At 36.9% G+C, this 22,674-nt stretch overlaps 2 protein-coding genes across 2 annotated transcripts; one reads left to right on the top strand and one right to left on the bottom strand.

Moving 5' to 3' along the window:
• The first annotated feature begins 3,489 nt into the window (after window positions 1-3,489).
• On the top strand, window positions 3,490-6,598 carry LOC109005320. Its single transcript, XM_035689928.1, has 3 exons — window positions 3,490-3,621; window positions 5,920-6,020; window positions 6,109-6,598. Exons 2-3 carry the CDS (start codon window positions 5,927-5,929, stop codon window positions 6,252-6,254), a joined length of 240 nt encoding a protein of 79 aa, XP_035545821.1. The 5' UTR covers window positions 3,490-3,621; window positions 5,920-5,926; the 3' UTR covers window positions 6,255-6,598.
• A 4,174-nt stretch (window positions 6,599-10,772) lies between these two features.
• LOC109005315 (cinnamoyl-CoA reductase 1-like) lies at window positions 10,773-22,304 on the bottom strand. The gene is made up of 6 exons (XM_035690203.1): window positions 22,129-22,304; window positions 16,937-17,106; window positions 15,964-16,155; window positions 12,658-12,820; window positions 11,708-11,894; window positions 10,773-11,223 (listed from the first exon to the last, which is right to left on the bottom strand). Exons 1-6 carry the CDS (start codon window positions 22,247-22,249, stop codon window positions 11,079-11,081), a joined length of 978 nt encoding a protein of 325 aa, XP_035546096.1. The 5' UTR covers window positions 22,250-22,304; the 3' UTR covers window positions 10,773-11,078.
• Between the last annotated feature and the right edge of the window lie 370 nt (window positions 22,305-22,674).

Raw genomic sequence — 22,674 nt, 5'->3', positions numbered from 1 at the left:
GTTGTTTTTTTTTTTTTTTGGATAATTTAGTTTATATGCTATTAGCAATATTTATTTATGCATTTATAAGTTTAGTATATCCTTGTTTAATGTTGTTTAGAATCTTGGATTGCCCTTCCTACTTAAACAAAAAAGGAAAAAAAAAAACCCCACCTAGTTAATGTTGTGAAAAACGATAATAATAAAGTAAAAGTAAACACGAAAGAGACAATTAAACAATTACACACGACACAAGATTTACGTGGTTCGGCAAATTACCTACATCCACGGGAGCTGCAGAGGATTTTTATTGCTTGAAGAATCACAATACACTTTGGGGTGTCTACTGTTCACACACACATACTGCCACAAGCCAAATGTTAGGTATATATACTTCATGCGGCAGAAACCCTAAAAAATTCAATAATAGCGATGTTCGCTTGAGAGGTGTGTCAAGCCCACATCGAGCGAACTTGTTTCCCGCAACTACTCAAGCCATGTGTCGAGCAGCTCTTCGAACAAACTCTCTGACTTGTCTCTGCTCGAGCGGTATGTCGAGCGAACTCTCTGACTTGCATCTGCTCAAGCTTACTGTCGATCTGTCTTGAGCGAACTCTCTAACTTGCCTCTGCTTGAGCGGCTGGAGACTACGCTCAAGCGGTGTGGACCAAACTCCACAATAGGTGGTAATCCAGCGTGCAGTCTCATGCTTCTAGCACGCTCATTTATGGTTCTGTTCATACATTCAGCAACTCCATTTTGCTGTGGTGTCCCAAGAATGGTCTTCTCTAACTTGCCTCTGCTTGAGCGGCTAGAGACTCCGCTCAAGTGGTGTGGACCAGACTCCACGGTAGGTGGTAATCCAGGGTGTAGCCTCATGCTTCTAGCACATTCATTTATGGTTCTGTTCATACGTTCAACAACTCAATTTTGGTGTGGTGTCCCAAGAATGTTCTTCTCCATTCTAATACCCAGAGCTACACAATACTCCTTGAACCCACCATCAATGTACTCACCACCATTATCAGACCTCAAACATTTCAGCTTCAAGTATTTCTCTGTCTCAACCATGGCCTTCCAAATTTTTAACACATTAAATATATCAGATTTATGCTTTAAAAAATAAACTCATACCTTCATGTTGTGGTCATCAATGAACATGATATAGTAACGGGAACCTCCAAGGGATGCCACTGGGGAAGGTCCCCACACGTCTGTGTGCACAAGATCCAGTTTTCTTGTCTTTAGTGTTCTACCACTCTTCAAGAAACTGACATTCTTTTGTTTTCCCATAATGCAACTCTCACACATACTGAGATCAACTGACTTCAGTTCTGGTAGCTTGCCTCTAGACAGAAGTTCTTTCATGCCCTTCTGACTCATATGGCCAAGCCTACAATGCCACAAATCTACTGTGCTCTCTGCAATGGTAGTAGCAAAAGTATTATTCAAACCAGTGGTCATATAAAGTGTATCAGTTTTCTTACCCTAAGACAGTACCAATGCCCCTTTAGTGACCTTCTAGGTGCTATCTGAGAACACAACTGAATGACCACAATCATCAAGCTGCCCAACAAAAATGTAATTCTTCTTCAACTTAGGAATGTGTCTAACATTCTGCAAGATCTATTTGTTCTTATTAGGGAGTGCAATATCAATGTCTCACACCCCCACCACGTTCAAAGCCTCTCCATCAACCAGGTACACCTTCCCAAAATCACCTGCAATATAATTCTGCATTATCTCCCGATGGAAAGATGTGTGGAAGGAAGCCCCTGAATCCAATATCTAGTCATCGACTAGATTATGAACTGCAAGCAATAGTGCATTATGTACTTCTTCAATTACCACATTAGCACTATCATTCTCAGTCTTCTTATGATTTCTACAGTTCTTCTTTATGTGGTCAGTTCTGCCACAATTCCAACAAGTTGACTGTTGACTAGGTCTTAACTTGCTCTTGCCTCTGTTCTTTGATTTTGATTTGCCTCTGTCTGAGTTCTTGTCTTGTGATCTCTCCCAAGAATCAACATTCAGTGCTGAACTCGAACACAAGGTCTCGTCTGAATCCCTCCTGCACACCTCCTCAGCTAAAATTAAATCACGAATATCATCATATTTCAACTTTGATTTACAGCAGAATTACTGACAGCCATTTTCATGGCTTCCCAACTATTTGGCAATGAGACCAATAGTATCAATGCACGTATCTTATCATCAAATTCAATTTCAACAGACGACAATTGATTTGTGATAATATATTATCATTCAGATGTTGTGCAACAGACATAGCATATGTCATCTTCAAATTGAATAACTTTTTCATCAAGTGTACCTTGTTATTCGCTGACGGCTTTTCATACATACCTGACAAAGCAGCTATGAGATCCGCAGTCGTCTTCTCCTTGATGACATTGTGTGCAACGGATCTCAACGAGGTTAGCCGAATCACCCCCATAACCTGTCGATTTAACAGGTTCCAATAAGCAACTGCCAAGTTGTTCAGCATCTTCCCCAACAATGGAAGATGGAGTCTCTTCCCATAGAGGTAATCTTCTATCTGCATCCTCCAGTATCCATAATCCATGCCATCGAACTTCTCGATCTCCGATACCTTTACTTATTCTCCAGCCATCATTTTTTCTTAAACCCGAACCTTGACTCTTGACATTAATTGTTGTGAAAAATGATGACAATAAAGTAAAAGTAAACACAAAAGAGACAATTAAGCAATCACACACGACACAAGATTTACGTGGTTCGGCAAATGTCCACGGGAGCTGCAGAAGATTTTTATTGCTTGAGGAATCATAATACACTTTGGGGCATCTACTGTTCACACACACATACTGCCACAAGTCAAATGATAGGTATATATACTTCATGCGGTGGAAACCCTACAAATTCAATTATAGTGATATTCGCTCGAACGGGATGTCAAGCCCGCATCGAGCGAACTTATATCCCGCAACTGCTCAAGCCATGTGTCGAACGGCTCTTCGAGCGAACTCTCTGACTTGCCTCCTCTTGAGCTGTATGTCAAGCAGTGTCGAATAAACTCTCTGATTTGCATTTGCTCGAGCTCACTGTCCAGATGTCTTAAACGAATTCTCTGACTTACCTCCACTTGAGCGACTAGAGACTCCGCTCAAGCGGTGTGGACTAGACTCCATAGTATGCAACATTTAAGACTAAACCAACCACCACCTCAGTGGTCCATGAGTTTGACAATAGAAACTAGGCCCTGGGGTCAAATCTTATAACGGGAAGCGTTCAAGATTATTGATGATCCATTGGCTCATGGATCATTGATGCCCTCGTGGGACTGGGATTAGGCTATGGCTCAAGTCCGACTTGGGAGCGCTTGTAGTTTTCGTTATCTAAGCCCCTCTTGTCTGGCTCCCCAATGGATTGAGTGTTACTATAGTCACGCCCTGATAGGAAAGTTATCTCTAATTGCCCCCTCCACCTCTTTTATGGCTGAGGAAAAAAAAAAAATACCGTGATGTTCCACGTGGCCGGATCTGATTAAATCGTTTGTATTGTCAGCCTATAAATTCGACTTTCTTCCTAAACCGGAGCCACAACGCTCAAACGCATCTTTTACCATTTCCGTTGCAGTTTCAATCGAAGATTCTCACAGTGAGTTCGTTTTCATTTAGATGTTTCGAACTGCCGATCCTCTGTCTCTATTTGCATTTATATATTATTTCTTGTCTTGTCTCTCTAAATATATATGCTGGTCGATTTTTTTTCTTTTCTGGGGTTCGATTTGTGCTTGTGTGTTTCTTGGATTCATTAATTTTATAGCCTGCTATTGGTTTCTTCGGTTACTTATATTAATTTTAAGTGTTTATTGCATACTTGAAATGAGTTTGTTCGATTTTTTGTTTGTATTGTGATTTATTTGGGGAAAGAATGATATATTTGGGGCCTGGGAAATTACCCATAGGAACCAGATTCATTTTTTCATATTGTAGACTAAAAAAAAGGGACACTTTTCATATTGGTTAAAGATGGAGGTTGGCTATCATTTTTTCCTTTCATTTTCTGCAGGTCTGATTGAATAGCGAAAGTGAATTTTTTTTTTTTTTTTTTTTTTTGGGGGGGGGGGTTAAATTTTGTTTGTGACTGATATAAATTTCGCCACAATAAAACAAAATTTTTTGCCTCTGGGCGTTCTTCTTCTGTGCTGGGGATCTTCTTGAGATGGAAGTCATTATATCTTGATTTATGCTAATATAATTGGAGCAATAGTCTGTCATGTGGAAAAATATTTTCACTGGCTGGGAAATTTCTGAAGACCGGTTGTGATACTTCTACATTGTGAACTTTTTGGGAATTACTTTTGAGTAAAGTGCTTACATATTCTACAGAAACCTAATTAAAGATAAAACTGGTAATATAATTTGTACCCATGATTATGATGTTATGGAGACTAAGGTGCCCAAATTAATTGTTTTGATTGGCACCGGGTGTCCGAGAACAGTGTCCCGACTAATCCCGAGAGTGCACAAGCCCTTGGCAACGAGTTTTCTGCAAATGCACCTCAGGTAATTTAAGGGAAAAATCTCTCAATCTGATGGCCCCTAGAGATTGTTTGCATAAAGAGGATTTGAACCTTAGACCTTGGAAGGAGCATACCACTAAGACCAAGGCCTTTACCACTTGAGCCACTAGGGGATACTAAGGTGCCCGAATTAATGACATATACGATTCATTATTAAAAGATTGAAAGTTGTTGAAAGTAGATAGGAAAAAAGTGAATATATTTTAGGTTTTAATCTTACCTAGTCTTCTTGTAAAGACGGAGAAATAAAATATAGAACAAGCATTTAGTTATTGTGAAAGAAGAAGAATGTACTGCTATTTCAAATAGGTCAGTTGAGTGGGTAATGTTGAGATAAGATGGCTTTACTTAGGACATGATAGATGCACCACGTCGATATAATTAATTTGCTACATTTCCTCATCTACTTTGTAATGTAAATACCTTCCACCATGTCAACATAATCAATTTGCTACAAATCTTATCCTCTGCACTTTTCTTGAGTCTTGGTTCATGTATGTACCATGTACCTTGTAGTTTATGATCTCTACATTGCCATTCAAGACTAAATTCCTTTTCCTAGATTTTCTGGAGCTCAATCCTTTCCTACTGGCCCACGTGATCGAGATTTCTGATCTTTATAAAATTTTCAGCTTGTTGTGTATGTAAATAAATTTGAGGCAGCTTGAGATGTTTTTCCTTTCTTTGGTAAAGCCGAACTAAAGTCTTTCATATCAGTGACCTTTTCAGAAGTACTATTGACCATGGATGGTGATAGAGACTATAGAGACTTACTTATACAGAGCATTGAATCAGCAAATTTGTATCTCAGTTACCCAAACCCCATTAACTCTTCTCAGAACCATGTTTATATTCATTCTTTTGCTCTGGAACATATGTTTTTGGGTAAAGACAAAAACTTATTCCACTACCTTGACATGTGTCTCTTTAAGCTGGCCTTTTCTCCTATCTCCTTACACTTGATAAATATACTCCTATAATATTTTGTGGTTATTTTTTGGCCGTTCAATCTATTTTTCTATACTCTATAGTAGAATTGACTCTGAAGCTTATTTCTTGTTGTAGTTTAAGCACAGTAAATATAACACACCCATTTATATCTCGTTAAAATGGGTTATGAATTATGATACGAAAAAGAGATTGAATAAAGGAAAAGACCAAAAATTTGCACTAGCATTTTGTCTATCTTTTACACATTAATCTCAATGTTCATTGTGTGACGTCTTATTATGTTGTCATTTTAGAATTTTAATCTTGCATTTGTTACTCACTTTTTGATGCATGGGATTGAAACAGGCTGCCGTTATTTGCATTTTGGCACTGTCTTCTTTTTACATAAAGTGACTATTTTTTATTCTCAACTCTTTCAGTTCTAACATGGCAACGAAGTACATTGTAGGAGGTATTCTGGGATCTTTTGCAGTTGCGTATACTTGTGACTATTTTCTTGCTGACAAGAAGATATTTGGTGGTCCGTTCCAGTGACAACTTTCTTGGTTAGTTAGTTTATGGTTATCAATCGTTTTGCAGTTTGACAGAACTATTAATTTGGTGAGCAGGTACCACCCCCAAAACTGTTTCAAACAAGGAATGGCAGGAAGAAACAGATAAGAAATTCCAGGCTTGGCCTCGTACTGCAGGGCCTCCTGTTGTGATGAATCCCATCAGCCGTCAGAATTTCATTGTCAAGTCCCGTTCAGAATAGTGAAGCTTGCATCTTTGGCAAATCACTTGCCGAGTTTGTTTTCCTTGTCCTGGCTAAGCCGTGCTCATAAATTCTTCTGTATTCCATTAGACTCGGCCCCTTAATTCGGGGTAAGGTAGGTTTTCGAATGATGTCAGATTTTAATAACCATTGTCGGGACATTTCTTTGGCAGAATGGTCCTCTTCTTTTGTTATTAGATATTTTAATAATTGATTTTATATACTGTTTTACTTCATTTTTGAGGATGTGGAATTTGTTCCTACCATCTGAAGTATTGCCTACTTCAAACTGTATTCATTCTATTGTGAAGTGGGAATATAAACATGTACCATTCGAAGCTCAAGTTTCTCCTTGCCAACCTTACTGTGTTTGTGCATATTTTATTAAGGGGGCTGCTACAAAAATAAAGGGATCCCATACTGATGTGGCACATCTGCCACATCTCCCCCCCCTCCCCCTTCCTTTCCCCTCCTCCCCCTTTGCCTCTCTGTCTCCTCCCTTCCCGTGCCTGCCATGGTGGTCGGGAACCACCTCAGGGCCGGCAAAAAAAAATGGGAGGGGGGGAGACATGACACACTGTCACATCAGTGTGAGATTCTTTTGTGTCTGTAATGTTTTCTTAATGGTGGTCTGTCTTGCGTGGAGTTTTTAATTGGCCATTCTGTCACTAATCCTGAGATAATAGTACTGTGCTTGAATAACAAGTTGTTTCAGTGCTAGACATTTGAAATATAAAACCATCAGAGCAGAAAACTAAAATGGAACGTCCCGTCCCATGACTGGGTTGCCTTAATTATTCAAATTTACTTATGATCCAACGTGATTACAATTGAGTTAAACATACCATATGTAAATCAAGGAATGAAAGAGTATGCTATTTTTCAATTAGCATTCCAAGAGAATCAATAACATATCACCAGCATTCATATATTAGAAAGATCTGCAGGGTGCTACCAATATTTCTTGTATTCATACTGCCCCAAGTGTTGTCCCATACTAGTGCAGAGTAAATCCTAGAAACTAAAGCTGTTCACCCTTCCTTAAAACAAGTTTTAAGTTATAGCTCTCATGTCATTACATTCAAAACTTCCCTTCCCTAAAGGTTTATGGTCAAAGATCTACAGGTTGAAAGAAATCAGAAACTAGGGTTTATATATAAAGCCTAGCAAAGCAGATAACCATTTATTAAGTTTGAAATTTCAGTAGCATTAGTATTTTATTTTCGAGTAGGCTGTGAGAGAGGACCAATCACCCGTGCTGGGTTCTCTTTTCCAAAATTCCAGGCAGTTTCTTGGGCCAATGTCTTGGAAAGCGCATACCATTGCTTGAAAAACATTCAAAATAACAGCCAGTTTCATCACAGAACCAATGAATATATATGATAGTCATTATTTGGTTCCCTGAATTTTACGTGATCTTAAAGGGCATCAAGGAGAACAAAACTCAAATGGCAGAGCATGCATGCATTAGATTAGTGCAGAATGTTCATCATTAAAATAATCTATTGCTCTCATGGACAGAAGGAATTTATAAACACATATGATGAGTTAAACCTGCATCATGATGATGGATGCCATTGTATGTACTTCCACTCTTCCCAATTCCCAACCCCTTGCCTTTAATGTTCTAACTTTGGATGCATATCTCACCTCCACAAACAAGTACACAAACTGAAACAGAAAATGAACCTTGAATTTTATCCCATACATACCAAATTGTCTGCCCACTAGAAAATCCCCAACTTTTTAAGAAGATATCATTTCTCCGGCCCCATTTGGATTGAGGGATGAGATGAGATGGTTTGTGAATAGTAGTAATATTTGTGAGTTTAAATTTGTGAATAATAATAAATAGTAGTGAGATGATGTCAACTTATCTCTCAATCCAAACCGGCTCGTCCATGATATAAAAAGTCTGTTTTTCCGGACATTTGAAAGTAGAGAAATTTACGAAATTTTTAACTTGATCCAGTCACCCAAACAAAACACTACAATAGTTCAGTGTATATTGGAATGACAGCTATATAATGGCCAATGATTTACATGCATGACCATCTTTTCCTTACAAGATTTGGGATTTGAAAACCAAGTCTCATCAATGACTACATCAGGAGTTGGAGGTCTTCCAGTAGTGTATGCAACTGCAGCTACAGAATTACCCGTTTAACAGATGAAGACTTTGCACACGACTTAAGAACATTATCGACAACATGGTCTCATGGGGAAAAGGTACTGGGAATAAAAGAGAAATGATAAGAGTTATTCTATGACAATTTGTTTACAACTATGTAATAAAATAATATCATTTTAAATTTTATTTTGACTTTTACTTTTGATTTGATAGATTTTAATTTAATAAAAAAATATTATTATATTTAAAGTTGTATATAAATTGTGGATTGGTTGTAAGTCTATCACTACTCGGAAAAAAATTATCGAGTAGAAGTGCATTTTTTAAGTGCAAACATCAAATTTTAAAGAAAAATTATTCTCATCAATTACTATTCACCACCCTACATCCTATAAAAGAGCTATAGGTGTGAGATGTGCGAGTGAATAGTGATTTATACATAGAATTCCTCAATTTTAAAGGACTCATCAATAATTCATACACATTTTCCCTATCCAGGTTTGTTTGGACGACTTAATTAGTGGCTCAAGTAAAATATCTTACAAATGAATTATAATACTATAATAAGACAGCAGAAAGCTTAGAAACAAAATTAGAATGAACTCATCGTATAACTATAACCTGGTAGTACAGAAATTAAGCAAAATTGAAAAGAGAAATGATATTTGCAATTCCTACAATGTACAAACCTTGCGCATTAACTTTGAAAAATTGAATAAATCTGGTACCTATATGAAAAAATTATTTTTTTTAATGGTAGATTCCATTTTTTAAAGAGAATGAACAGAATTTACACACCCTAGAACTATACTTAGCATTACTCGATTCAAAAACACTTCATAAGAAATGACACACTAAACTCACAGGTTCTTCTAAAAAAATATAATAAAAATATGCACATAAGATTTTTTATAAAAATAAAAACTCAACCTGAACTTTTAATAAATTCTAGAAAATCTTTTAACTCAAAAGTTCACCAAAAATCTTTCTAAGAATCAAAATATGTGTTTTCCTAAAACGAATAATGTAAAGTTTTCTCTATTATCTCTTATTCATTCTAAATTTCTAATCCCCCCTTTACTCTTCTTCTCGACTATATATTTGAATGAATATTTTGTGTTCTTAGTTGAAGAAGAAAAATTATAATTTGTAATTCATGATATGTTATAATCATGATGTGCATTAAATATCTTCATATTGATGAACATGTTTAAATTTAGGGTTTTGTTATATATCAGCAACTGTTCACCTCCATACTCCACACCTAATAGTTTTTTTTCTCTTTTTTTCATAAGGTGAAGGTGTGGGTGTGAGATAGTGAATTGTGACTGATGAGAAAAATTATTCTTAAATTTGTATGTTTAGAATGATGTTTAATAGTGATACTTGTATTTTTATATATAATATATGTAAATATTTTATTCCCAAAAATGAATATGGTTATCAAAATTTTCTCCAAAAAATTGTAAATTTTAAGCCAAATATCTTCAATAAAAAAAATGGTTATTTCAAATTTTCATTCAATTATTATCCAGACACAAAAATCAAAACAACTCTAATAAATATCAAAATCTTACAAATTATATTCAAATGTCTTGTTAACTATACCAATCTACTTTCACAAACACAAATACAAAACTTATCTTTAAAAAAATAAAGAAGAATTATTCAAGTTTTTCTCTCATTTCCCAAAATCCAATTAACATATATCTAAAAAAGAATTCACAACCATTCTAAAAAATCTCTATAACCAAACATAGAAAAAGATTTTACAGGTTTTTCCTCTTATCCATTGTTAGTTATGACTTGAAAAATTAGGGCATAGGGTGGGTACTACTGATACATCATACATGACGTCCATTGACCATAGACATTTTCGTAGACTGAGAGGCATTTTATTCTAGCAATATTTTATTTAATTTTCAACTTTCAACTTTCATCTCAACTCATATCATCTCACTATCCAAACCGCACTTAAAACTCTCACATAATGCATATATCTCTCATGAGAATTAGATTATCTAATTCGGTTAGGCAATTTGGGAGTATCCCTATTTACAAATGGTGAAATGTATGAAACATTTAGGGGCACAATTTAGCTCCAACATAATCAGAAAGAGCGAGCACATTCAGTTGGAAGAATTGGCTGTCTTCAAGAAGGAAGTCTTCGGCACAATGCCAAGTTGACTGAAACACTTTGTTTGGTTTGTTTTCACAAATCATCTCACATCATTTTATTTCATCTAATCTAATCATTATAACTTTTACAAACTCGCACACAAAATACAATAAACAATTCTAACTTTTTTAAATCCCAAATTAAAAACTTTACTAAAAAATTATATTATAATAATATTATATTCAACTTTCATCTAAGCTCTTCTGTGTAACCAAACAAGGCAGATAATCACTGATATTTCATTCACCAACCGGTCATGATAATGTAGTACAAAGTTCTACTCAAAGACCACAAATCACAGTGCTGCATAATCATTATCCAATTCGCAACAAAGTGAACATCACCCTACTAACTTGTAGTTTGGGAGACAAGTTACTCCTCCAACCAGAGCATAACTATGTAGATCTGCATCTTATAAATAAACCTCAAACACCAATCAATAACAAGGATGCAGGAAACACGTATCACCAGCATTTTTATTGATTAGAAAGATCTGCACGGGTGCTACCAATACTTAAAAATTGACGAAGTTTTTTTCCTTCAAGCTGTCAACGGTTTCCTTGAGGCTCACATCAAGAGGAATGAATTCAATACCCAAGCTTTTTGCCTTCTCTTTCGACACCTGATATGTTGGCACAAATGGCTTATCATCTGCACACCTGTCAAGGGTTTTGGAAAACAAAAATGAGGTGGAAAGGTTTATGTAGAGAAGTTACAAGAAACAATGATGACGACCTCTAATGTGGGGTTTTGTTGGGGGGGGGTTGTGAAATGTGGAAACAAGAGCCATTAAGGTCATAAGGTATCCAAAAACAGATAATGAATGAATGAAATAAATAAGGTGATAGAGGTGATAGATATTGATAAAAATGTCGAGAAAGAGAGGAGAGAATAGGGAGAGAGAGAGAGAGAGAGAGAGAATTCCAAAATTAGGCCCTACTAGACCTAATTAGTCTACCTTGATAGGATCTAACAACATAATTTTTTGGCCCAACGAGATAAAATGCCTGAATAATTAATATCCCATACTTGAATCAAGGAACCATGTCATATAAAAAGGAATGTGCAATTGGAGCAATTACTGCTAGTGGCAAGTATCACTCGAACGTTATACCTTGAAAATAGAGGGAAATAAACACTTACTTCTCTGGAAGTTGTAAAGAGGGATAAAGCTCACGTAAAATCCTCACAACTTCAGAATAGTGAGCAACTCTCTCAACTAAACAATATCTTCCACTGGCGGAAGGGATTTCATATGCTTGAACATGGGCATTAGCAACATCTTTGACATTAATCCATCCAAATGATAGATTGGGAAACACCTGTGCTCCTGCATCAGAAGAAAACAGATTAAATAAAGAAGAAAAGAAGTATAGTTCTGGCAATGGGAATTTTAAGTGCATCACATTGCAATGGCTACCTCAAACAAGTAGGGATAATACCATTATTACAGGACAAAGTACCTCGTACAAGACACATCCACACGTACACATGTTCACAAAAGTATTGTGCAAAGGATGAAGAGGACATATTAGGTTCGTATTAAACTGACTGATTTTGTTTTTTATTGTTTTTTCTCCTTCCAGGTACAAGGAGAAATCTTGTACACACAGCTACCCAATTAAGTGCCATATTGCACTAGTAGGTAATAAAGCCTAGACATTGGAGCTGCTCCTCACCTAGATACCAGTTCAATTAAGGGTTTCAAATCCCGACACCCCCGAATATCTAAAAAACTGACGTTTGGGGCGCAGAAGGGACATGGTAACTTTCTAGAAATGGTTGCCCAAAAAGCTCTTCCAAACCCCAACCTTCCACCCTCCACTGCCAAAGAAAAGTAAAAACTTGCCACTGCCCCTTGGGAAGTGTTCTTAGTTTGTCTCTGGCATGGAGCACACTTGCCAGTCAAGCAGACCCCAGTAGACTCTCAAGCAGCTAGGTTAACATCCCATTTCAATAACAAGGATGGGTTATGCTGTTCAACCTTCCTTGAATGAGTTATCAAATATAGCTCTCATTACCTTTCGACAAGATCTACTAGTTGAAATAAATCAGAAACCAGGATTTATATAAAACTTAAGCAAAGATAATACCATTTACTAAGTTGGAAATTGCGGCAGCACTAGTATTTAGGGTTGGCTGTAAGAGAGGACCAATCACCATTGATGGGTTGATTGCAACCATGTCAAGACCGTTCTCTTTTGCAAACTTCCAGGCAGCTTCTTCAGCCAATGTCTTGGAAACCACATACCATAGCTGAAAAAAATATTCACCAAAAGACAAATGAACCAATGAGCATATGAGAGTCATTAATAATTTGGTTACCTGATTTATAAGTGATCATAAAGGGCATCAATTTTAGCAAAACCCTAATTGCAGATCATGACAGAGATAGACTAGAACAGGATGTTCACAACTAAAATAATCTATTCCTTTAACGAATAAAAGAAAATAACCACATGTGTGACAAGAAAAAGCTGCATCATGATTACAGACCACATTCGATTTTGCTACCAAAGGCCCAAAGGCCTGTACTCCCTCCCCCCCCCCCGGCCTGGGTTCTCTCTTCCCACCTCTCGTTCCCTTTTCGCCAAACGGAAGAAAGGGATATACAAGTTATATAAAGAAGCTTCAAAAGTAAGCATGATCAGTGGCAAAATGTGGGACTCAGATGGATTTACTATGGCTTTCTTTCAAGTTTGTTGAGACGTGATTGAGATGACATCATAAGGGTATTCCAGGACTTTTTTATATCAATAGTCAGTTTGGAAGCCTTAATGTCAAACACATTACCCTCATTCCTTAAAAAAGTTGTAGTAGTGGATGTAAAAGATTAACGGCCTATTATTCTTGTGAATGGGGTGTACAACAATATTGCCAAAGACCTTGCTAATCGATTGAGTAGGGTGATTGAGAAGATTTTATCAAAATCAAATAATGCATTTGTTAAAATAAGACAAATATCAAACTTGGTGCTGCTTGTTAATGAATGCCTGGATAGTAGACTCACTTAGGTGGACCAAGGGTATTTTGCATGTTAGATATTGAGAAGGCCTATGCTCATGCTAACTTGGAGCTTCTATATTACTTGCTAGGGAGTTGGGCATCAAGAATAAATGGAGATATTGGGTAGGCCATTGTATCCCTTAAGTGTGTTCTTTCTGCTTTGGTGCATGGCACTCCTGCATGTTTTCTTTAGTAGCTCTCGGGATTTGAGACATGTGATCAAGTGTCTCCATTACTTTTTGTTATTGTTATGAAGATTCTCAAAGAATGTTATCACTTGCTAGGTTTTGGTATAGCGTCTGATGTGGAGAAATGACCCTCAAGGAAACTTTCCCAAAGATGTAAGATATTGGGCGTGTGCAGGAAACTTCAGTGGCTGATCTACTATATTTTTCTAGTGGCTCCCTCCCCTCAGTGGAATGTCATTTTTTCAAAGAAGCTCGTGACTGGAAAGTTGATGTTTTCACAGAATTTTTCAATCTCTTGTACGCTACTTCAAACTTACTTATAAAAAAAAAAAGATTATTACTTCAACCTGTAGACCAGACTCTTTGGACCCCTTCCAAGAAAATAAAGCATATTGTTCATTCCTTTTATCATCTCCTTATATCTCAGGACAATAACTTGTTTTCTTGGAAGAGTATGTTATGGACCAAGGTGTATTTAAGAGCAGCTTTTTTTGCATGGACAATCTCCTTAGGGAAGGTCCCTACCATGGATAACTAAAGGAAGTAGAATACCATTGTGTCAAACTGGTGTTAAAAGCACAGAAATGGTGGGGAATTTGTAGACCACCTTTTACTCCATTACGAGGTTGGTAGAGCCTTACGAAATGACTTCTTTTGTAGAGTTGGGTTGGCTTGGGGTATGTGAGAACTGAGAAGGACAGTAAATCTCTTTGCAAATTGAAGGGTTATATGGCAGCCCACAAATTGCAGCAGTATGGAAGAGCACCTATGTTTCTAGTTTGGTATATTTGGAGAGAAAGGAATAACAAGTTTTGAGAACCCGCAGCAGACATTGGAAGCCTAAAAACTTATCTTCTTATATGCTCTTCCTTTAGACATCCGTTATAGATTTCAATGGGTTGAATTTTCATGCTTTCCTCGTATGTTTTTCTATTTCTAAACAAGTGTTTCTCTGGTATACATCATGTGTACTTAGGATACACCTTTTGCAGTTCTAAATCAAATTTCAATTACTTGTCAAAATCAAATTTATAAAATGAAAATGATCTGCAGATTAATATATGGAAAGCACTGATAGCCTGAGAAGAACCCCTCATGTGTACTTCCACTCTTCCCAACATTCAACAGCCTTGTTTGGGTATGAGTTATTTCAGAAAAAATCTCAGATTTTCAGGCTGAACCTACTCTTTGGCTCCCAATTTCCCAAACATCACTTTCACTCACCACCAAAATAATTTCTCATCTTTCAAAAGAAACATAAGTATCCAATCATTTGCCTCAGTTTTCATGACAAATTAAAAAACAAAAAACTCAAAAAAATATTTGTAAACATCTTTTCAGAGGACCCCACTTTTACAAAACCCAATAAAACATATCTTAAAAATTGTTTCCATCCAAACATAATATGATACAAACCCCACCGATTTCAGAAAATCCCATAAAAACGCATCTCAACAAATTTCTGAAAAATATTGAGATTTTTTATTCATAAAAAAAGTATCAATGATTTAAATAGAAAAAATATTCAATCCAAACAAGGCCTAACGATTGAAGGGAGTTTGGGACAACATTCTTTTGGTATCTCGTCCAGTTAGTGTGAAGTAGGTTTCGCCTTTCCTTTATCGTTCTAGCTAAACATAGATGTTGATGATTATTGATTGCATAACCATCTCAAGTACACAAAATGAGAAAATAACCATTCATTTTGTACCCCATCCATACCAAATTGTCCACCAGCTAGAAAATCCAACTTTCAAAAAAAGATATCATTTGGTCTGTTGTCCTTGTTATGGAAAGTTACAAGTTTTCAAAATTACCCTGTTTAAGAAAGACACAAATAGAAAAGGAGCAATGACTTTTTAAATATAGTTTTTTTTTAAGCAAACTGACTTTTTAAATAATTTTTTATAAGTAAACTGACTTTTTAAATACACTAAAGGATAAGCAAGGAAAGTATCAAACAATTTGTGCCAATTGCCTTTTGAAGTGATTTTTTTTTTTTTTTATAAGAAATTTTTTTTTTTTGAAGTGAAAAAGATTTTTCCGACATTCCAAAACAGATTAATGGACAAAATGGAGTATAAGTTATCCAGACGATTGAAACTGAGAATATTTCAAGTATTGGAGAAACTGTGCCATAACGGTCAATGATTCATACACATAACCTTCTTTCATTTTGAAAGAATGGTAATAGCACCTACATACCTTTCCTTCCTTGCAAATTTCAGGATCTGAAAACCAAGTCTCATCAATGACTACATCAGGAGTTCGAGGTCTTCCATTGTATGCAACTGCAGCAATAGAAGAAGTCAAGACTACCCGTTTAACAGATGCAGACTTTGTACACGAGTTAAGAACATTAAGTGTTCCCTTCACTGCAGGATCAAGTAGTTCTGCCTGAAAGATGAAGGCAAAGCTAAGATCAATAGTTAGGGGAAAAAAGCAGCAAAGACTATCATTAACAAAGAAACAAAAGCCATTTAATTGTTTATAAAGAAAGCTTGATATTCTTATATTTTCACATTCAAAAGATACTTCAATATCTTACAATCATATCTTAAGTAGGAAATCAATGTTAGCAAGTAGGAAAATCAATGTTAGCAAGTAGGAAATATAATTCCAGGCAGCATTTTGTTAATAAAAAAGTGCATAGTAAAGGAAAAAGAAAAAATAAATCTGATAGCAATAGCAACAAGGTTGACATTATTAACTTCTAAATGACAAAACAGGAATTTACACAAGCCATGCTTCACAAGTTCTTTGTGTAGGTAATAATGTAAGGAGCTATGATTCACAAGATAATGACATGCAATTACACAAGGTACCTTTCACAATGATATTGAAGGGCCTTAAGGCATGGGATTCTGTTCTTTACAGTTAGATATACTGTTGTACAGTTTTCGCACAAAGAAGATAGAAAGGTATCAGGGACTTCAACCCAATCCTGAAGAACTTCACCTTACCAAACTCCAACGTAATCATAAAACCCCTATGTTTATGATTGTTTACCAACCCATATCCTATCTCTATCAAAAGCAGATCCTTTGCAATTCTAAATCTATTTCACAACTTAATCCTCCACCTCTAGAACTTCATTTCTAAACTCATTCCATCAATAAATGATAATTCGCACACTTGAAACAACTTAATATTCAAAGAAGAGTAAAATGGGATTAACCTCTGGGTCCTTGACGTCATGATAGAAGGGAGATGCAGTATGGAAAACACCTTCACAGCCCTGAATAGCAGCATTAAACGAACCTTCTTCCAATAAATTTGCTTTGAACAGATGAAGTCTCTCCTTAGCTCCATCAAGTGCAAGTAAGTGACTTGTTTTTTTTGGGTCATCTGCAGGATATAGAAGTGAACTCGATTAGAATACCATACTTCTAACCGTGTATATTAACCATCCAATTTACCCAAGGAAAAGGGTACTACTTTCCAATGACTTGTTTCCTCAGAGAGTTAGAATGAAAAGGAATTAAAAAGGAAAAGACATGTCAATGCATCACCAAATAGCATTGCTATTTCTCTATTGATCAAAAGCATCCAGCAGCGCCACGCCTGAGTTTTTTTTTTTAAATTATTCGGAATTTTGAACTTGAGATTTTCAAGCATCACAAATCCCAAATAACATTCTCATATCATATCATTAATTCTACTATTACCGTTTTCGTCATCACCACTGCCACCACCATCATCACCACTGCCATAGCCACCAACACTTTTTTTTATAGGTAATCAAAAATATTATATTCATAGAAAAATGCAAAGCCCAGGTACACAAGAAGTATACATGAAACTGCCTAGCTAGAGGTTACAATAGAAAGAAGAAGATCATGAGCACCAAGTCCGTTACAAACTATGGCCCCGCCCATAAGAACAATGACTTAAAAAAGAAAAGCTTTAGCTCATCCATTGTTCTCTCGTGATCTTCGAAACTTCTAGCATTTCTCTCCCTCCAAATACACCAACACATGCATATTGATACCAATCTCCAAATTGCCGCTACCTGCGAATCGTCGTGTAGTCCTCGCCAACTTGCAAGGAACTCCACCAATCTACCAGGCATAACCCAAGACAAACCAACTCTTGAGAAAAAATCATCCCACATAACCTTGGCCACCTCACAGTGTAAAAGCAGTTGATCAACTGACTCTCCATACTTCTTACACATACAACACCAATCTAGGACAATAACCCGTCGTTTCCTCAAGTTATCTGCAGTGAGGATCTTGTCCAAACAAAAAAAGTTGCTTTTGAATGAGCTTTCGTCTGCCAAATACTTTTCCATGAGAACATAGACATTTCAGAGTTCGTAAGCTTTTGGTAGAAAGAACTGACAGAGAAAAAACCTTTCTTAGAATGATTCCAATTCATCTTGTCTCCGGTGCCTCCTGAAATACTTGCAGAGTGTAAAGTCGCAAAGAACTCCGTGATAGGCTCTAACTCTCAATCTTGGGTTGCCCTAATAAAATCAATATTCCATTGAGAGGTGTCGTTTGAAACAACTAGAAGGTCGGCAATCGATGCCTCCTTTTCTCTAGTGAGCGCAAAGATAGCAGGGAAAGTATCTCTTAGACAATGGTTACCACACCATTTATCAAACCAAAAAGGGACACGCGAACCATCGCCCACAACAAAATGTTCATGCCCTCGAAAGGTACCCCAAAGGCTCCTAATGTATTTCCACAACCCCACTCCATGAGTGCCTCATACCTCATTCGAACACCATCCTCCCCAAGCTTCCCCGAACTGTGCATCAATAACCGACTTCCATAAGGCCTCCCTCTCGTTTTGGTACCCTCCACAACCACTTACCCCAAAAGAGCTTGATTGAATTTCATCAAGTGGTGAATCCCCAACCCTCCCCCAGAAATTGGGATACAAACTGTCGACCAGTTAACTAGGTGGAATTTGAACTCTTCCCCAAACCATTCCATAAGAAATTGCTTTGTAACTTCTCAATACGGTTAGCCACCTTTGTGGGAAGCGGGAACAAAGACAAAAAGTAGGTGGGTAAGTTTGAAAGAGTGCTTTTAATCAAAGTCAGCCTACCGCCTTTCGACAAGTTTAGCCTCTTCCAGGTAGCCAATCTGCGCTCCACCCTTTCGACTACATCATTCCAAGTCCTTACAGATTTAGGATGCATTTGGATGTTGAGTTGAGTTGAGATGATAAAATATTGTTAGAATATTGTTGTTTATTATTATTATTATTTTAGGATTTGAAAAAGTTGAATTGTTTATTATATTTTGTGTTGAGATTTGAAAAAGTTGTAATGATGAGTTGAGATGAGTTTAGGTTCCAAACGAAGCCTTAAAGGAGGCACTCAAAGGTAAGTCAAGATACTTCATAGGAAGCGAAGATATCTTGCATCCCAAGGTAGTAGCTAAAATCTCCATATCGGGGACAGCCCCCACTAGCACTATTTCCGACTTTGCAAGATTGATGCTCAACCCTGACACGACAGCAAAACAAAGAAGTAGCGCCCTCAAGGCTTGAACATGACCTAGGTGTGCACCACAAAATATGAGAGTGTCATCGGCAAATAACATGTACGAAATGTTGAACTCACCATTCCCTACCAGAAATCCATAGAGTAAACCCCCCGTCGACCAAGCCCTCAATCATCTTACTGAGGGCCTCCATGACAAATAAAAAAAGTAGAGGAGAAAGTGGGTCTCCCTGCCTCAAGCCACGAGAGGAGTTGAAGAAACCCATCGGTGAACCATTTACCAAGATGGAGAAACGAACTGAAGAGGTGGAAAATTCTATCCATTTCTGCCATCTCCCCTCGAAACCACATATGTCAAGTAAGTAAAGTAAGAACTGCCAGTTGACATGGTTATAAGCTTTCTCCATGTCTAGCTTACAAAGTAACCATGGTTCTCTAGACTTCAATCGACCGTTCAAAACCTCATTTGCAATAAGTACCGAATCTAGAATTTGTCTACCTTTGACAAACGCATTTTGCGGCTTTGAGATTAGTTTTTCCACCACTGAGCTTAATCTATTTGCTAGCACTTCGGTGAGAATCTTATACACCCCATTCACAATATTAATGGGGCAATAGTCTTTCACATCCCTAGATCCCACCTTTTTGGGAATGAGGGCTAGAAATGTAACATTAATACTCTTTTCAAATCTAGCGTTAGCATGAAATTCATGAAAAACTTGCATAAGATCCTCCTTGACCACCTCCCAACAAGCTTGAAAGAAACCCAAAATAAACCCGTCCGGACCAGGAATCTTGTCACTTGCCATACCTTTGATGACATTATACACTTCCTCTTCTTCAAATGGCCTCTTTAGCCACCCTACACTCTGCTGGTCTAATGTAGAAAAAGACAAACCATCCACTTTCGGTCGCCAATTGAGTTCTTCCGATATGTTGATAATATCGATCAATGTGGTTGTTGATTACCAATAGATCCGAAGAAACTGCCCCATCTATCATCAGTGTATCAATAGCATTATTCCTCTCATGGGAATTAGCCATCCTATGAAAAAATGTTGTGCACTTATCCCCCTCCTGAAGCCAAAGTGCCCTTGACTTTTGTCTCCATGAAATCTCCTCCATCAAAGTTACTCTTTCAAGTTCCGCCACTACCTGACTACTGCGGGTTTGTTCAGATTCAGACAGAATTTTGGCCTCCTCCTCACCTTCCAGGCCCTATAGCTCTTCTACAAGAGCACGCCTCTGCTGAAACACATTGTCAAAAACTTGTTCATTCCATTGCTTAAGATCTTGTTTCAGTGCTTTCAACTTTTTAGCAATAATGAAGCTTGGGGAGAAGTAGAAACTGTAAGAAGTCCACCAGAGTCTGACCCTGTCTACAAAATCGTCAGATTTAAGCCACATATGCTCAAATTTAAAATACTTTATGCCCCCTTGGATGCCTCCACAGTCTAAAATGATGGGGAAGTGATTTAGAGCATAGTCGGGGTAACCTTCTTTAAACTACATCCGGTAAGTGAGACTCCTAACCATAATTAGAACTCCCCCAGAAGCCACCAACACCATAACATTGTAAACCATTATCACCAAGTCATTAGCACCAGCATTACCATCACTGCTATAAATGTTATTATATAATAATTTCTTCATTTGCAAATGATCTTATCATATAGTCTGCTAGATTACAACACAGAGGTGCAGATGGGATCTTTTAGAACCCTTCCAAGAAAGGGAAGTTTATTGTTCGATCTTTCTATCAAGTCCTTGTACCTCAAGATTACATCTCTTTTCTTGGGGAAGTATTTGGAGTCCTAAAGCGCCTCACCATGGATGACATAAGAAAACGTTATATCATTGTGACAGATTGGTGCTATATGTGCAGAAAAGCAGGGAATCAATAAACCACCTCCTACTCCATTGTGAGATTGTCGAAGTCTTGTGGAATGACTTTTTCTATAGAGTTGGATTGGCTTGAGTAATGCCCAAAAGAATAGTAGACCACTTCTCCAGTTGGAGAGATGTGATACACCACAAATAGCAGTAGTGTGGAAGATGGCCCCAATCTATATAGTTTGATGTATTTTAAGGGAAAGAAATGATAGAACTTTTGAGGATCGTGAAAAGATTTTAATGGGCTAAATTTGCATGATTTTCTTGTCTCTTTTTCATTAGGTGTTTCTCTTGTATACATCCATTGTACTTGGGCTATGCCTTTTATGTTTCCTAGTAATAAGATTTTCCATTACTTCTAAAAAATGTTCCCATCCAACCAATGGACATCACAATTCCCATCAATTTGATATAAACTATTCCAAATTCAAAATCTTCATCTAAAGACAACCAAGATTACTTATAAATCTCCAAAAATAAAAAAGAGTGCAATTGTTAAGATTTAATCATTCCTTCAAAATCCAATCCAACTCCACAAGTAATTTCCAGAGATTTTCATTATTTAGTCAGTGTAGTCTCCAATCCTTTATACCAAAATGGTATTAGAAATTACTCTGTTTGGCTTTGCAGATAATACTTCGTCCAAAGAAAATGTATGATAACCTTAGTTTGATTGTAACTGGAATCTAAATCCAAATCAAGAGCTAACATAATCACCACAAAACTTAACAACTTTGAACTTTCAATTAGAAACCCCCCTATGAAAATATCCGAACAGTGTCCCGAAAAGCTCCCAATCAGAGTCACACAGGACCCAGAGAGCTATCAAAAGGTTTTATGAAAATGAAGCTACACTATCATAAGCCACAACGTGGAAATGGGAATTGCTTATAACTTTTTGCGTGAAGGAGTCAAATGATAATAAAACAACAGATCGTAAAGAAATAGAGAATCCAAACACGTAAAAGCAAAACCATAATACAGAGAGAGAGAGAGAGAGAGAGAGAGAGAGTTCAGACTGGGGTCGCGAACAGAGGCCCTGACAGTGTAACCGCGCTGCAGAAGAAACTTGACGAGCCACGAAGCTATGTAACCGGAGGCACCGGTCACGCACACGAGCTTCCCGGCTCCACTGCTCATTTTCTTTGCTCGTCATCTTATTCTTTTTCTTCTTCTTAGGTTGTGTGTAGGTTTTGAACCTCATATATTGCTTTGGCCTGATTATATACCAGTAGAGCCACGTCCAACTAGGGGTGGCAGTACGTCAGCCGACCCATCAACTATGAATACGTAACAAAATTAGTGGCTTGATGTGAACGAATGGTTGATACTTAAAAAAGACGTAATTTATAATCAAATAATAACGGATCAATCTATTTAATTTGAAATTAATTCATTTAGATTTTATTTTAAAATTATAATTTTATTATTGTTAAGTTATAATATTGGTATTTCTTAATATGTATATATTTTTATTTTTAGGATTATAATTTTAGAATTGTGCTCATATTTGTTATTATAGGATTTGTAATATTGATTTTATTATATGTTAAAATTTGAAAATT

The sequence above is a fragment of the Juglans regia genome, chromosome 5, assembly GCF_001411555.2.
Source record: "Juglans regia cultivar Chandler chromosome 5, Walnut 2.0, whole genome shotgun sequence".
In the NCBI taxonomy this organism is placed as follows: Eukaryota; Viridiplantae; Streptophyta; class Magnoliopsida; order Fagales; family Juglandaceae; genus Juglans; species Juglans regia.
This window is presented reverse-complemented; position numbering and strand designations above follow the sequence as displayed.

Bases quoted from the DNA above. Each gene is read 5' to 3' on its own strand.
- LOC109005320 (XM_035689928.1), top strand. From the start codon at position 5,927: ATGGCAACGAAGTACATTGTAGGAGGTATTCTGGGATCTTTTGCAGTT. The intron at 6,021-6,108 runs GTCCGTTCCAGT...TTTGGTGAGCAG, and splicing joins TGACAAGAAGATATTTGGTG to GTACCACCCCCAAAACTGTT.
- LOC109005315 (XM_035690203.1), bottom strand. From the start codon at position 22,249: ATGAGCAGTGGAGCCGGGAAGCTCGTGTGCGTGACCGGTGCCTCCGGT. The intron at 16,156-16,936 runs GTTAATCCCATT...TTCATCTTTCAG, and splicing joins ATGACGTCAAGGACCCAGAG to GCAGAACTACTTGATCCTGC. The intron at 12,821-15,963 runs GTATGTAGGTGC...TATTTTTTTCAG, and splicing joins AAATTTGCAAGGAAGGAAAG to CTATGGTATGTGGTTTCCAA.